Genomic DNA, 15,396 nt, shown 5'->3' with positions numbered 1-15,396 from the left:
GGTGTGTCCATCCCCAAATCTGCACACCAAATATATCATACAGCCCGTATGACTTTTACAAACCACATACCGTTACGTACGCCAGTTTCTATAAAAGTTATACGACTTGTATAACCTTATATGGCACGTATGATGTGTAAGTTACCATCTTGGTCTGTATAAAGTGCCACTATAATACTTACACGACCCTATATAACACCTCATATGGCCTGTATGATGTGTCGGTGATGTAGGTATAGTTGGTATGTGTATAGACTTCACCTTTCTTGAAAGTAGTTTTATAACCGGTTAAAACGTAGATTAACCAATACAACCCATGAAACAATTTCAACCATTAAATTGCTATGATCTTGTAATGATCAAAATTCAAAATATATAACATGACACAAAACAACACTGAATCATCCAACCACAACCTACAACAAAGATGACCACCTACAACAAACATAAAAGACTCAAACTTTATAGCTCATCTGATTGCCTCCACACGTTATTCTTTTTTCTTGTCTTGCCAAGTTGCTTGCCACTGCTTGTCATAAAACGTCGTCTCATCAATCAATTTCTTTAACGTTTCAATATCCTCATTCTTACGGATCAAAAGAACACCTGCTACTGCTACAAACACAAGTGTCTTGCAGAAGAAATTTCCCATTTGGTCAACTAGACCGACCCCAGTCAAACTATCCACAAAGTAAGCCATGAAGAATCCCACCATTGCAGCCCGACCTGCAAAATAGCAGTTTAACACCAATTCATCTATGAAACAGTATGCAAATCACATCATTAACGGTTCTAATTTCAACTTTCCCCAAAATTTCAAGATTTTTGTAGCTCTTATTTATATAAATTTGATTAAAATAGGGGTGTTCAAAAAGTACGCGACTCGCTCGTAAAAAGCTCGTATATAAACGAGCCTAGCCCGGGCCAGGGTTGGCTCGGCTCATGGCTTGCTTGAAAACCGGCTTGTAGGCTTGTTCATTGGCTCGTTTAAATGAAACCCCAAATTTTAATATACGTATCAATTATAATAATATAATAATAACATACAAAAAATATGATATGTAAACACAAATAATACATATAAAATGCCTCTCGATCTTTAAAAAAAGAAGACAAAGTTAATACATATAATTTATAAAATTTCTTGTTAATAAATTTTGTATTTTATATATCAATATTTGGTAAAGAAGAAAAAACAACGAGCCCGGCTCGAGCTCGAATTTTCAGCTCATTTAAATAAGCAAGCCGAGCCTGAGCCAGCTCGTGTAATACCAAATGATGAGCTAACCGTTGAGTCGTTCGGCTTCAGGAAGATGAAACCGCTTTATCCAAGCCCACCAGGGAACAATGGAGGTGTCAAAAACTACAGGGAAGTCATTGTTGGAAGATTCTGGATTGTCTTCAAGCCATTTCCTCCTTTTAACCTCTGGAAAGTAGTACCAAAAATGTTAATACAATCTTTAAACACAAGTTAATGGATTATCATCTTCATTTACATAAAGCAGTAAAAAGAATGTCAAAAAGGAACAAGATTTGGCAGTTTACATGCTTCGAGTCATTAAACCTTACGTCAAAGGCTTTGAATTTAGACATGAGATCGGTACTATACCGTAGAGGTGCACAAATCGGTTTTTTTAAAAAAACCGGTTCGGTTATTAACCGGACCGGTTTTTTTTGGCCCGGAAAAAAACCGGTTCGGTTAATAACCGGACCGGTTAATAACCGGTTTTTGTGTGTCAAAACCCTAACCGGTCTAACCGGTTAGGACCGGTTTAGAAACCGGTTAGAACCGGTTAATAAACCGGTTTTTTTATTAACCGGTTTTTTAATAACCGGTTTTTAGGTTAACCGGTTTTTTTTTTTTTTTTTTTTTTTTTGGGTTTAGGGTTTAGTTTGGAAGACCGAAGCCATTCTTTGCTTTCGTTGTTAGGGTTCTTTGCTTGGAAGATTAAAAACACATAACTTTCATTTATAGTTTTTATATTAAAAATACAAACATTAAATCGTTATTGCATATTCGTAACTCAAAAATACAAACATTAAAGAATGCTTAGACACGATTACATGAACAACTTGCTGTTTCTTACTCATTATTTGCCTCCATGTTTGCTGTTTCTTTAACTAATTTTCTTCGCTACCCGATCCCGAGCTATTCCTTAGGTAATCGTCGTACGCGGCTTCTTCATCGGTCATTGGTTGAGTGTGTCCTTGATTGACCTCGTCTTCATACAAGCCCGCCTCATACTCCATTTCCCCCTCGAGTGAGCGTTGATGTTGTGCCCTATCTAAAGAGTCCAAGTAATCCTTGTAGCAAATCGACATCTCTACAGCTGGTGGAGTGAGTCGAGTCCTCCTAATCGATATAACCCTGCCAGAAACAGAAAAAGCAGACTCCGAAGCTACCGTGGAAGCTTGGACCGTTAGTAAATCTTTGGCCATGGTGGCGAGGATCGGAAACTCATCCTCCTTACCTCTCCACCAAGCCAGCAAATCAAGACTTCTAAATTCATCCGGAGTCATGTGTTTCACAAAGTTGGTACCACCATACCTTCCAAGTTCACTGCTTGGGGTGTTTACCTTTTGACGTTTACCGGCGTCTTCCCAAATCATGTAGTACATCCCCATTTCAAGGTCGGTTTGGGATTGGGATTGGGCAACAGCTCTTAACGAGTCATGAATTTGGGAAGACGACCCGTATTTTGTAAGGTAAACATCATACATGTTTGACAAGGTGGTGTTGAAAGCATTCTTTAAAGTTTGGCTATAATAGGGGTTTTGATCGTCGTTTAACTCTAGCTCATCACAAATTTTTTCTATTAAAGCTTCAACACCACCAACATTGATGCAAGGGTTTAACGCAGCAGCACATGTCAAAACAGCGGGTAGTTCTTGAAAATATTTTCTAAATTTTTCTTTCATTTTTACACCCATATCAAAATAAGGTGCACCCCTACAATGAAGTTCACTCAACTTTGTGCACATGACAGCAATTTTTGGTAAAGCAATGGGGCTTGTTGGATAGTAAACCCCGGATAAACTACTTGTGCAAGATTTAAAAATTTGAAGGACCTCCGTAACGATCTCAATCAATAACCAGTTTCTAGGATCGTACGGTGCACATTTACCCCTACTTGACAAAATTTGATGAAACGCAATTAATGATTCTTTTTGTTGGATGGCTTTCTCAAACATATCACAAGTCGAGTTCCATCTTGTTGGACAATCCCAATTTGGCCCCAACCATTGACAATTAGCTTCTACACAAAATTTTTTGTATCTTGAAAATGTTTTATTGTTGCTGAAAACATCTCGTAACATTCTTTTAAAATTGTTTCTTTGCGTTTCGATCACGTTTAACCCATCTTGCACGGCCAAGTTGATAATATGTGCAATGCATCGGCTATGAAAAAACGCTCCATCACAAATAGGTTTATACTTTAATTTTAAATGGCCAACCGCGGCCGTATTGTTGGACGCGTTATCAAACGAAATTGAAAAGATTTTATGTTCAATCTTGTATTGTCGAATGACTTTATCCAAGAGTTTAAAAATATTTCTACCCGTGTGCGGGTAATCAAACAATTGAAACGCAACGGTTCGTTTCATCATTTGCCACGACTCGGGGTCAACCCAATGAGCCGTCACACAAATGTATGAGTCGGGCGAACCATTAGGTACCGACCACACATCCGTTGTTAAGTTTACACCAGTTTGTAAGTTTGAAAAGTATGAAATTAGTTCGGATTTAGCGTTTTTCCATGCTTTAAGACAATCTCTTCTAAGGGTCGAACGACTTACGTGTTGGTAGCGTGGTTGAACATACTTTTGCATCATCTCCGTGAATTGAGGGTTGTCGAAGTGGTTGAAAGGAAGTGTTTGTTGAATCACAAAGTTTGAAAACTTTTGACGTACCGCTTCAAGGTCGTACGTAAACACCGTTCCTTGATTCGTCATCTCCGGCTGCGAACTACTTCCCGATTCGTCCTTCAAGGCCTTGCAAAAGGGCCTTTGTACATGCGCTTTTAAAGTGGAGTTTGCATCTTTGCCATAAAACTTCAAACAATGTTTGCATCGAGCCTTTTGGCTACCGTTAGACATTTCGCATAGGTCGAAATGTTGCCAAACATCTTGGTTTCGTTTCGTGGGGATGACCCGAACGACCGTTTCTCCCGTGTTCGAGGCACCTATGTTGACGGATGAAGCAGCACTTTGGGAGGCCATGATAATCGACTACGAAATAAGAGCGTATGGAGTGGTAATGTGGTATAATTGAGCGTGAGATAACAAAATAATCGCGTATGAAATAAACGTTTAGAGCGTTTGGAGTTGTATAATCGAGTGTGATCTAACCAATACCCAACCTAAACTATATATAGATGTTTGTGGGGGTAAAACGGTCAAAAAAAAAAAAACGGCTATATAGCCGTTATACAACGGAAAAAAACCGGTTTTTAACCGGTTAACCGGTTATGGAAAAACCGGTTAACCGGTTTTTTTATAACGGTCAAAAACCGGTTTATAAAAAAACCGGTTAACCGGTTTTTCCATAACCGGTTATTAAAAAAAACCGGTTTTTTTAATAACCGGTTCGTTAACCGGTTTTGGCTCTAAAATGTGTAACCGAAATACGAACCGGCGGTTTGTAAACCGGTCAAACCGGTTTATAAAAAACCGGTTTTCGTAAAAACCGGTTTCCGGTTTAAACCGGCAAACCGGTTCCCGGACCGGTTTTTTTGACCATCTCTAACTATACCGGTACTGCCAAAATACACCGGTACCAAATGTGTTGGTTAAGTACAACTTTGGTCATTTTTTTCCTAATCTCCATTAATCATATATCATCATATCGAATTCATTTGTAACCAACGATAATCAAAAAACCAAAAACCATATCAAATTCATTTGTAATCAATCGACCTTAATACCAAAACATACAGAATGTCCCAAAAACCGGATCAATCTTTATTGAAAAACAAGAAAGGTAGGTATGGATACCGGTACCTAATACGGGGTACTGGTACCAAATACCGAAATACCGAAAATCACATCACTGGCACTGACACCAAAATTACCAAATACCAAAATTGAGAACAGTGGGTACTGAATACAGTACCATATGTATCGGTACGGTACCGGTACCTAATAGCAATTCAAGGTTTTCTTTTCATAAATTTAAGTAATTTTTATGTGTTTCAATTTCATGAAAATGCATTTAACTAAACTTTTCAATCTAACCCTAATTATACTCAAATCATGTCTAAATCCCAAATTCCAAACACTTAACATACCATCATATATTAAAAAAATTTTAAAAATGATGGATTTTCATTTGGGCATTTTATCAAACACCTGGTGTGCACAATCTTACCAGCATCAATTACACCATCCCAATCAGTAGCTCCATCTTTCTGAAACCGGTTCAAGTCCCAAGTACCCGAAACCCATTTCGGATCTTCAAATTTCACACCCAATTCCGCCACGTCAGCCGCCACCGGAGCTCCGTTTCCACCCTCATCCGAATCTTTCTTCTCCTCCACAGCAATGGTGGCTCCGGATCCGTTTTCAGTGGCTTTAACCGACGCAAGATTGAGTCTTTGAGGCTTAAGAATGATGAATGGGTTAATTGGGAAGTGGGTTTTGGAGGATGAAGAGAAAGATGGAAGATTTGTGGGTGTTGATGAGATGAAAGCCATTGATGACGTCATTGGTTACAGTTTGTTTAGAGCATAGAGATAAGTTGAGGCTGAGAATCAGTTGGAACGTTAATAAAGATATTGGGGGAGTTTATTTAAAACTTGCTTATTTGCTTGTTTGTTTATTAAAAAGCAAAATATGTTTGGCAAAACTCCTTCAAAAGTTTCAAATTGAAGCTTTTCAAAAGTTGCGTTTGCTTTTTAAAAAACAAATAAGCAAAAAAGCAATTTTAAAAGCTTAGCCAAACATTGAACGTTTGGTGAAAGTAAATTAATGGTAACAAGAAGTCAAGAACAAGTGGTGGGGTTAAAAGAAAGAGTTCAGATAGTTTACTTCAAGAGTATATTATATTGATGGCGGAACACGTTTGTGTGGATCTTATTGAAGTGTTTTTTCTTGTCAGGTTCGGTGATAACGGGTATTTTTTGCTGGAGTAAGCCGTGTTGAAGATAGAAATTAGGGAAATTGTAAGTATGAGAAAGCATGTGATGTGAATCGACATGTTTTCGTTCCCTTTGCTTTTGATATATACGGGTGCCTTGCCACGAAACTGATGTGTTCTTGAAAAGAGTTTAGCAGGTCGTGCATAATAACCAATCGACAACGAAGAACCACAACTTTGTGTTCAGTAGGATCGGTTTTGCCAAAAAAAGAAAATTGCGGTGTACCGGTTGTTGCTCATTTACCTTCTCTTATTATAATTTGATTCTTTATTATTATATATAACGTGGATTGTTAAATTATTAAAATCCTAACAGTATCATAACTACGGAATATGAATTTTGAATAATTGTGTTTAATATTTTTGATAAATAATATCATCTATGATATTTATGATGGTCACACAACCCAACTTCGTATTTGAAACATTTTTTAATATGTTACGTCAGGATAGTTCTATCGTGTTATTTTGACTCTAATGCGTCAAGAACCCAACCGGTTGTGTCAAATTGAAAACCGTTGCACCAAGGGACACTTGTCGCACCGTAGTTGATTGGTAATTTTAAAAAATCAAAGGCTATTAACTTTTTTTGTTCAACATGAATATTTTCGTTATTTTACCTACTTTTTTTGTATCATGCGAAATCATCTTAGTGTGAGTGAGAGGGAAATATAAAACGTTGATAGATGAACCTTTGTTCTTAATCTAGTGGGCATTGGACCACAAGAGGGGTTAAAGTAGACTGGGCCTAAGGGAAGCCCAACCCAGTGGGTAGTGAGCCCCACTCAACTTCTTAACACCCTCTAATTTCTCTTTAAAAGGCTGACAAAACAACCCTTGCAAAATTTTCAGAGGCCCCAAATGTTTTCTCTGAAACCCAATTGTAAAAATGGGCCTTAATTTTTCCACTTCTATGTTCATTTATGCATATATAACAAGCTAATTGTTAGAGCTTTTAATGAAAGTATGACTTTTGTGTGGTGTAATTAGCATTTCATAATGTTCTGTGTAACACTTCATAAGTTATTGGCGATTCACAAGTGCTGAGGAAAACTTTTTTAAGCGAGGAAGTATCATATCCCGGACCTAGTTTTGTTTATTTAGATAGTCTTTCTTGGGATCCTGCTGATAACAATTTCATGATCCACTACCGGCGGTGCATAATATCATCAGGGGCGAAGGTTATGAGGTTTCCAAGATTAAATCATCATTTTCTTTTGGTAACTGCAATTTTGATAAATTTTTACAATATTCTTTTGGTAACTAAATATTTTATATTTCTTTGGCAAGTTTTGAAAGGATTTTCTTAATTCCGTAAGATTTTTAATAAAATCTTAAGCATAATTTAATATGCTAAGAAAGCTTTGTACTTGTTTTTTATCTATTAATTTATTAGGAAATGATGTAATTATCTTTTCAAGAATATGGCTTTGAAGTTCTATTCCTTTACCATCTCTGGGGTGTCCCCGGTCACCCGGTTTTTCCCTTATAAGTGTAAATTTTCACGATTTTGTCCGAATTTTTTTATAGGTATTGAGCCGGACACCCCTAAAATATTTTTCCGCGACTTTGGCCACCCCTTTGATTTAGCCCAAGCTTCGCCTCTGAATATCATGTCATGGTTGTGATAGGTGGGGACGTACGCTATAGGAATCAGTTTCATCCCAACAACTTGTGCTGTATTGAGAGTTATCATTTGGTGAAAGAGGGTCACAATTAAGGACAATAAGAAACACACGAAACATGTTTAGCTACACACACTACAGGTTACAGAACCACATGTCATTAGTATAATACATGTATTAGTTAAGTGAACATGTTTTCGAATACTTGGGGAAAGTTTGAAATTATTTATTTAAATTTTATTAAGCAGAATACTGGTTTGGCCATTGAAGCAGCATGCTGATACTTGACGTGAGTGATCAAGACCTCCAAATTAACCAACAAAATGCTTAAACTTTAGTCTTCATTCATGGTTAACCTTCTCCCACCATTCTACAAACACAAGGATGCATGGTTAAACCATGTTATAATACAAAATGGAACATATGCAACCATTAATAAAATTCTAGTTGAACGATAAATTTGAACAGGATAATCTTCTACAAATGGATTGAGTTAGGTTAGGTTGACATCTAGAGTTAACTATTGTTGCAACCTCTGGCTTCATATTTGATGGCGGTAGAATGTTGCAATGATTTGAGACGTTTTTGACTGGTCAGTGTTGACAAAATGGCCACCCTAAAACACTTCGCCGTGATTACTTTTTAATCATTGCTTGATGGGACTTTTAACCAACCGGATTCTGCCACTTATCCAAAATCTCAACGGAAGCCAAAAAGATCTCGTTGAAAGCCGAAACAAATCTCGTCGGACAACTAAATAATCATGTTGGCTCTGAGGATCAAATTGAAAGAAAAAGAAACTAGTGACGCGACGGTTTTACACTGGGTAGCAGAATCTGGTCGGTTAAAAATCCCATCGAGTAATGGTTAAAACATGATAGTGTCGAAGAGTTTTAGGGTGGCCATTTTGGAAATTGGTTGGTTAACCAAACATTTTGTCGACATTGAGCAATCAAATGGAAATTTTGATCATTATCCCTAAAATTAAAGTTCAAACAGCAAGAATTACCAGGTGGAAGTTGGACAAGGAGGAGTAGCAATCTCTGTAATCCCTTCTAACATCAACAACACACACTTCATAGACGGACGATGAGCAGGTTCATCCTGGATGCACCAAATTGCAACTTTGACCATCCTCTCCAATGCCTCCTTATCCACATCTTCATGATCAACAAGCAGCTCCAACTGCCCACTTTCAAAGCACTTGTAAGCCCAATTAGAAAGAACAATCTCATCCGGATTCGTTACTTGCACATCTAGGTTCCTTCTACAACATATGGTTTCAAGCAATACGATTCCGTAGCTATAAATATCAACCTTCAATGATATTGGAGAGTTTTTCTGCCACTCCGGTGCCAAGTACCTATAACACAAACCAAACATGCAGCGTATCAAACATGCATGAAAACAAACAAACGAACAAACGGACCCAATAAAATTTCACTCATATTGGTAGGGTCTAATGTGGGCAAACTTATCCTCTATCCCGGAAGATGAGAGGTTACTTGGTTTATACCCCTTTTCTTGCTGGGGACAAAACATACATGTATCAACCATTCATGAAAGTCGTACATTAACACGGGCGTGAACAAGCCAAGCTGTCACTCTGTCAGTAAGCTACTTGAGATTGACTTGCAAAAAGTTAGAGCCGAGGCAAGCTTGAATGAGCTCGAGCCAAAAAATTAAGTCTGACTGATAAACGAGCCCGAGCTTCACTTATTTAGCTCGAGCCGGCTCAGAGCCTAAATGGGCATCTTATTTATATACATTTATTTATCATACTTAATATGTTTAATATAACAATTGTTGTAATATATAAAATTATAATAAAATAAGTAAATAACAAGTATAATGTTATATATAAAAGTTATAGCTCAAACATATAAAAAAGTAATTATAGATATGCATAAACTCATTAATAAATTTAACTAAACGAGCCCAGCCTAAGCAGTGTCTGTGCTTTAGAAATAGAGCTCGAAACAAGCCAAACTAGAGCTCTAGTAATTTAAACGAGTCAAGCTCAAGCTGGCTTCAGCTCGGGTCATTTATGCTTCAAGGCTAATATTAACATGAATCTTATATTTAGTAGAGTACGGTTACCCTCTAGTCCCACGGACAATGGTGAACGTTTTGGTTTGGTCTGGCATTAGTAGTTTCGCCAACCCGAAATCAGAGATCTTAGCAGTCCAGAAATCATCCATTAGAATGTTTTGAGGCTTTATGTCGCAATGAATGATCGGTGTTTCACATTCTTCATGAAGGTAAAGGATTCCTCGTGCAACATCTAGAGCAATTTGCACTCTTTCAGACCAGCCCAAAAGCCTTTCTGATTTAAATAGCCAGTCTGCAAGGGTTCCATTGCTCATGTACTCATAAACCAGAAGCCTTTGCGTCTTACCTTCCGCACAATAACCAAGCAGCCGGACTAGATTTTTGTGATGGGTTTTCCCGATCACTTGCATTTCAGCTCTGAACTCTCTCTCGCCTTCATCCACCACCTTCTCGAGCCTCTTCACTGCTATCAGTTTCTTCCCTTTGTAAATGGAACCTTTGTAGACCTTCCCAAATGAGCCTCTTCCAAGTTCTTGTTTGAACCCGTTTGTTGCCCTTTTAAGCTCGCTGTATGTATATGATCTTAGAATGAGATCCTCAGCCTGCCCCAGAGTTCTGCTTTCCAACAACCTCTTATACTTTAGAAGACGGAACTTGAATAAGAAATAACCGGACAAACCTAAGGAAATGCATGAATAGATGGAGAATCCTATGGTTATTACCAGAATTAGAACCCATGTCTTTTTGCTTGTAGTTGTGGTCACAAACGTGTCCACCGCCTGCGGCAACCCCCCTACAGAACTATTATTAAAGGGTTGGACATAAAAGCATACATTGCTGGCCGTCTTGAAGAAACTCACAGCTGGATTAGTCAGCTGGTAATCAGAAGCTATATACTGCAATGGGTACTTGTATTTTGAACAGTAACCTTTTCGAAAAAGAGCAGCGTAACAATCACAATCCTCCAAACAAAGGTTGCTGCAGTCCTCTTTGTTGCCCGCAGTAGCTTGATAGTAAAAAACTTCTGCCCACCCTAAATTCTCTTTTGTAACCATGTTGTAGTATGTCACGTTTATCGTCCCGCTTCTACACCTTTCATCTGTGAAATTCTTTTGGCAACCACTAAATTTCTGATCACGAACTACAGAATGAGAACCCGGCAGGCAAACACACTGGGGCTGCTGTTTATTATTCAGAGTGCAATAGCTATTAACACCACAGTAGTTTTTCACATCACAAGGATTATGTGGCTGGTACCATACTATAAAAGGAGTGGAGTTGGTATGATTGTAAGCATATAGCCGAAAGATTCCATCATCACCGAGCGTCGCACGGTATATGACAGGATAAGGAAGTTTTGTATAACAAATTATGGAGAAATATAAATTACCATGATCGAGAAGCCGTAAACAGGTATCATTTAGGTTAAGGTACTTGCTTGTATTTGTGGATGGACCAGAATTGGTATAGGTAGCATAATAAGCATATTCACCTACGTCCGACGTGTTTACTGGATACATAACAAGATTACCATCCAGCTGCATCTTGATCCGAAAGCGTCCACTCGAGTAATTGGTTTTAGAGACACTGGAAACCAATTCCATCCCACCAACCAGATTCTGGCCTTGCAAAATGGTATCGGTAGGATAGTCAAAACTCTGCCACAGTACATGCATATCATTGTTGTACAACACAAAATTTCCATTGTTTTCCATCACAGCAAACGAAATATCAGCACTTAGTGTCTTTCTAACATCGCTGTTCTCTGATATTAAAATCAGCTCCCCTTCATGGGTAAGGTTGAGCGTGGTATTTGGGGACATCGGAGGTTTATCTCGGTCAAGAGTCCACACAACAGTGTTTCGGGGGGTTTCTTGACCTCCAACCGTTAACCAAATTGCAACGACATAACCAGTTCCTTGTGGGTAAAACCCAAATGCAAACAGCTTAGACTGGGAGTACCATGTGCTAGGAGGTTGTGCACCGGCAATAAGTGAAGATCCCAAGCTTATGGAGTGATTTAACTCTCCATCAACCCTGGTCTGGCCTAATAGGAATAAGAGAAATGCAAGCAGTAGTGAAGCCATATGCAACAACGAAATGGTTAGTACGTAGCTTGTGTCTTCCAGAGGCTATGGAGATGAGATACTAAAATTATGAGGCAAAGATTTAACCGTCAATCAACTTGGGAAAATAACAGCTAACACCATTCATTGGTTTGCCACTTGTTTTCAGAAATCAATAAAATTTAAAATGCCAGACTAATATTGAAAGTTCTTGGTTTGCCACTTGGAAAAATAACAGCTAACACCATTCATTGGTTTGCCACTTGTTTTCAGAAATCAATAAAATTTAAAATGCCAGACTAATATTTAAAATGCCAGACTAAAATGCCAGACTAATATTTAAAATGCCAGACTAATATTGTTCACAGTAAATATTGAAAATTTAAAATGCCAGACTAATATTTAAAATGCCAGACTAAAATGCCAGACTAATATTGAGTGAACAATAATAAGTCATCCTACAAGTCTTTCTTTGTATTATGCTGAAAGTTCTTCCTTTGACTGAGTGGCATGTATTTCCAAAATCACATCAATTGCTAAGATTTGAGCTCAGATATTTGGTGATCAGTCAAAACACCCATTCAATCCCGGGTCAAAGAGATTGTTTGACAGGTCCATGGAAGTACAGAATACGCGTGAAAATAGCAATAATTCTCGACTTGAATTTAAAGATTTTTTTTGCAAGTTTTTGCTAATTATGCTATTGACTAATGGTCATATTTACTGGGCATTAGGTTCATGGTTTTTTTTTTTAAGAATTGAATTTTATCAAAGGAATCAGAATTTAAGGGAATTGGCTGGATTTGGAATTTACATTCTTTCTTGTAAGTTGATGTTAAATCATTAGAATCTCTCTTATTTGGTGTTTCGTTATGCGTTCATTGTTGCACAAGAATTGAGTGTCATTAAAGTTTTTAACTCGAAGAGCGTTAGAGACGATTAGTTTAAAGTCATTAAGTGACATATGATAAAATTGATCTGTTTCTTTTACAACTCAAAAGGAAATACACATATATTACATAAAAGGGTTTAATAATTTCACCATTGGTGAGCATGCAATATTTACATTTTAGAAGACAGCTATAGGAATTGATGATGGGGGTATTGGTATATCAGTTGTTCCTTCTAGCATCAGGATAACATCTCTTATCGAAGGCCTTGCTTCTGGATCGTCTTGAATGCACAGAAGTCCCACTCTCACCATTTTTTCAAGCATGTGCATATCTACGCCTTCTTCATCATCATCATTCACATCTCCAATCAGCCTATCTAACTCATTAGCTGCAAAACAATTGTAAACCCATGTAGTAAGGGCCGTTTTGTCTTCAGACGAAACGTCTATCTTCATCTCACTTGTGCAACACAAAATTTCCAGCAGTACAACCCCAAAGCTATAAGTATCCACCTTGGTAGAAACTAAGGTGTTTCTGAACCACTCAGGCGCAAGGTACCCTCTTGTCCCCCTAACACTGGTCAGGGTTCCACTCTGATTTGGACTCAATGGCTTTGATAACCCAAAATCAGAGATCTTGGCGGTCCAAGACTCGTCAAAAAGAATATTATGTGGTTTTATGTTGCAGTGTATGATACGAGTCTCACACTCTTGATGAAGATACAAGATCCCTCTCGCCACATCCAGTGCCACTCTAACTCGTTCTTTCCACCTAGGTCGTGTTACGAGAAGATTTGCTAGTGATCCATTGCTCATAAACTCATACACAAGTAGCTTTGTAGCCCCATGTATGCAGAAACCAAGTAAACGAACCAAGTTACGATGATGAGTTTGCGCTATAGGAGTAATTTCTGCCCGAAACTCTCCTCCTTCAATCACCTTTTCCAGCTTCTTCACAGCAACAGCCTTCTTTCCATCAGAAATAAATCCTTTGTAGACTTTCCCATTAGTATTTCCTCCTATCACTTCCTTAAATCCATCTGTGGCTTTCTGAAGCTCATCAAATGAGAACGATCGTAAAATTAGGTGATCACTAATAAACCCAAAACCGATATTTTCTGACACGGGTTCATACTTATGAGCATGCACTCTGTAGAAGAAGAAACTAGAGAATGCCATTAAAGTACACACAAGAGCAAGGATACCAAATGCTATGGCTAAAACAGAAACAAGTTTTTTCCTTTCAACCACCACACTTATGTTCTTCAACTCCTTTGAGGCTGCTTGTGGAACTCTAATTTTGATGAAGACTGTGGCTAATATGCTTTTATCAAGCAGTGCATTACCAATCGGATCGCTGAGCTTTTTGCAACCATCATCTGCATACAGACTCGCCCAACAACTGCAATCATCCAGGCATGATTTGCTACAGTCACTCTTGCTAAGATTCACCACGGAGTAAGGATGGAGTGTTTGAAACTCTATATTTTCCAGTGCAGAAATATTGTAGGAAAATTCTAGCCGGCTTTGATGGCAAGCTTCTTCATCGGTGAAACCCCTGTAACATCCAAGGATCTTCCCCTCTATTGTATCGTTGAGAAATGAAAAACCAGGAAAGCAATGGCACTCCGTGTCGTCAGCATTACTGGTTGAATTACAGTAGCTATTAACACCACAGCTGCCTTTTGCCTTGCACGGGTTCGATAAAGCAGCCCATTCGACATTCATCGTAGTTGAGTTACTAGGGGGAGTTTTGAATATGTGCGAATACAAAACAAAGTTACCTTGTGGATTCAGAGTGGCACGGTAGATTACTGTCTTGTTGTTTTTCATGTGTGAGCTCATATGTGGATTAAGAACTTTTTCTGGAGCATCAAACCCCACCATGTACAGAGAACCACTACGAGTGAGATTCAGTGACTCGTAATAGGTGGAATACGTTGCAGTGGACCAATACGAGTCATCACTTGACCTGGAACTGTTTCGAGTATAAGCAACAAGGTTTCCATCATATTGCATATACAGTACAAAGCGTCCACGTGAGTGACGTGAAGCCGATACACTAGAGTATAGTGAATCCCCTGCAACAAGTGATTGTCCTCCTAATATCGTATCTCTAGGGTAATCAAAGGTTTGCCATATGACCTCGGAATGGTAATAAAGTACAAATTACCAGAATCATGCATAGAAGCTGAGGTTGCATAAGGAGATCCGATATACCTTCGATCACCATAAGTAGTAAGCAGACGCAACCAACCTTCTGTGGTGAGCTTGATAGTACTATTTGATGAGAGAGGTGGGTCATCAAGAAATGCAGTCCAGACGACTGTGATTTCCGGTTTGGTTGTCAGCCATATTCCAACTGCAAACCATCTATCTTGCGGATAGAAACCAAATGCAAAAAGGCCCGAAGGTGAGAACCATGCAGGGTTTTTGTGTGGAGTTAATGTGGAATTCAAGGTAATATTATAGGCGATTGAGTCGTTAACCAGAGATCCGTGTGTAACTAAAAGGAAGAATGTCCTTAACAAGATTATCAAAACCAAGGCCATTTTGCTGAGCTTCATTGGTGATGAAAAGTGTGTGTGTTTTATTAATGGTTGAATGATCAACCAAATAAACAAA

At 38.3% G+C, this 15,396-nt stretch overlaps 2 protein-coding genes and 1 pseudogene across 3 annotated transcripts; all 3 read right to left on the bottom strand.

The window, feature by feature from the left end:
- Positions 1-483: 483 nt before the first annotated feature.
- LOC143546891 (light-harvesting complex-like protein 3 isotype 1, chloroplastic) lies at positions 484-5,714 on the bottom strand. Its single transcript, XM_077038446.1, has 3 exons — positions 5,369-5,714; positions 1,289-1,426; positions 484-726 (listed from the first exon to the last, which is right to left on the bottom strand). The coding sequence occupies exons 1-3, from the start codon at positions 5,703-5,705 to the stop codon at positions 491-493; spliced, it is 711 nt and encodes a 236-aa protein (XP_076894561.1). The 5' UTR covers positions 5,706-5,714; the 3' UTR covers positions 484-490.
- Positions 5,715-8,046: 2,332 nt separating this feature from the next.
- On the bottom strand, positions 8,047-11,918 carry LOC143546888 (G-type lectin S-receptor-like serine/threonine-protein kinase LECRK1). Of its 2 annotated transcripts, XM_077038444.1 has the most exons (3): positions 9,862-11,900; positions 8,771-9,124; positions 8,047-8,131 (listed from the first exon to the last, which is right to left on the bottom strand). In XM_077038444.1, coding segments are annotated over exons 1-3 (2,394 nt in total). In that variant the 3' UTR covers positions 8,047-8,130. The 2 variants fall into 2 exon arrangements, with proteins under 2 accessions (XP_076894559.1, XP_076894560.1); XM_077038445.1 differs by lacking the exon at positions 8,047-8,131 and having other exon boundaries at positions 8,734-9,124; positions 9,862-11,918.
- A 1,030-nt stretch (positions 11,919-12,948) lies between these two features.
- On the bottom strand, positions 12,949-15,336 carry LOC143546871 (G-type lectin S-receptor-like serine/threonine-protein kinase LECRK4; annotated as a pseudogene).
- Between the last annotated feature and the right edge of the window lie 60 nt (positions 15,337-15,396).

The sequence above is a fragment of the Bidens hawaiensis genome, unplaced genomic scaffold, assembly GCF_021521415.1.
Source record: "Bidens hawaiensis isolate Kalapana, Puna unplaced genomic scaffold, B.hawaiensis_p1.1 tig00014475_1, whole genome shotgun sequence".
NCBI classification, from domain to species: domain Eukaryota; kingdom Viridiplantae; phylum Streptophyta; class Magnoliopsida; order Asterales; family Asteraceae; genus Bidens; species Bidens hawaiensis.
The sequence above is the reverse complement of the archived record's forward strand: the minus strand, read 5'-3'. Positions and strand labels throughout refer to the sequence as shown.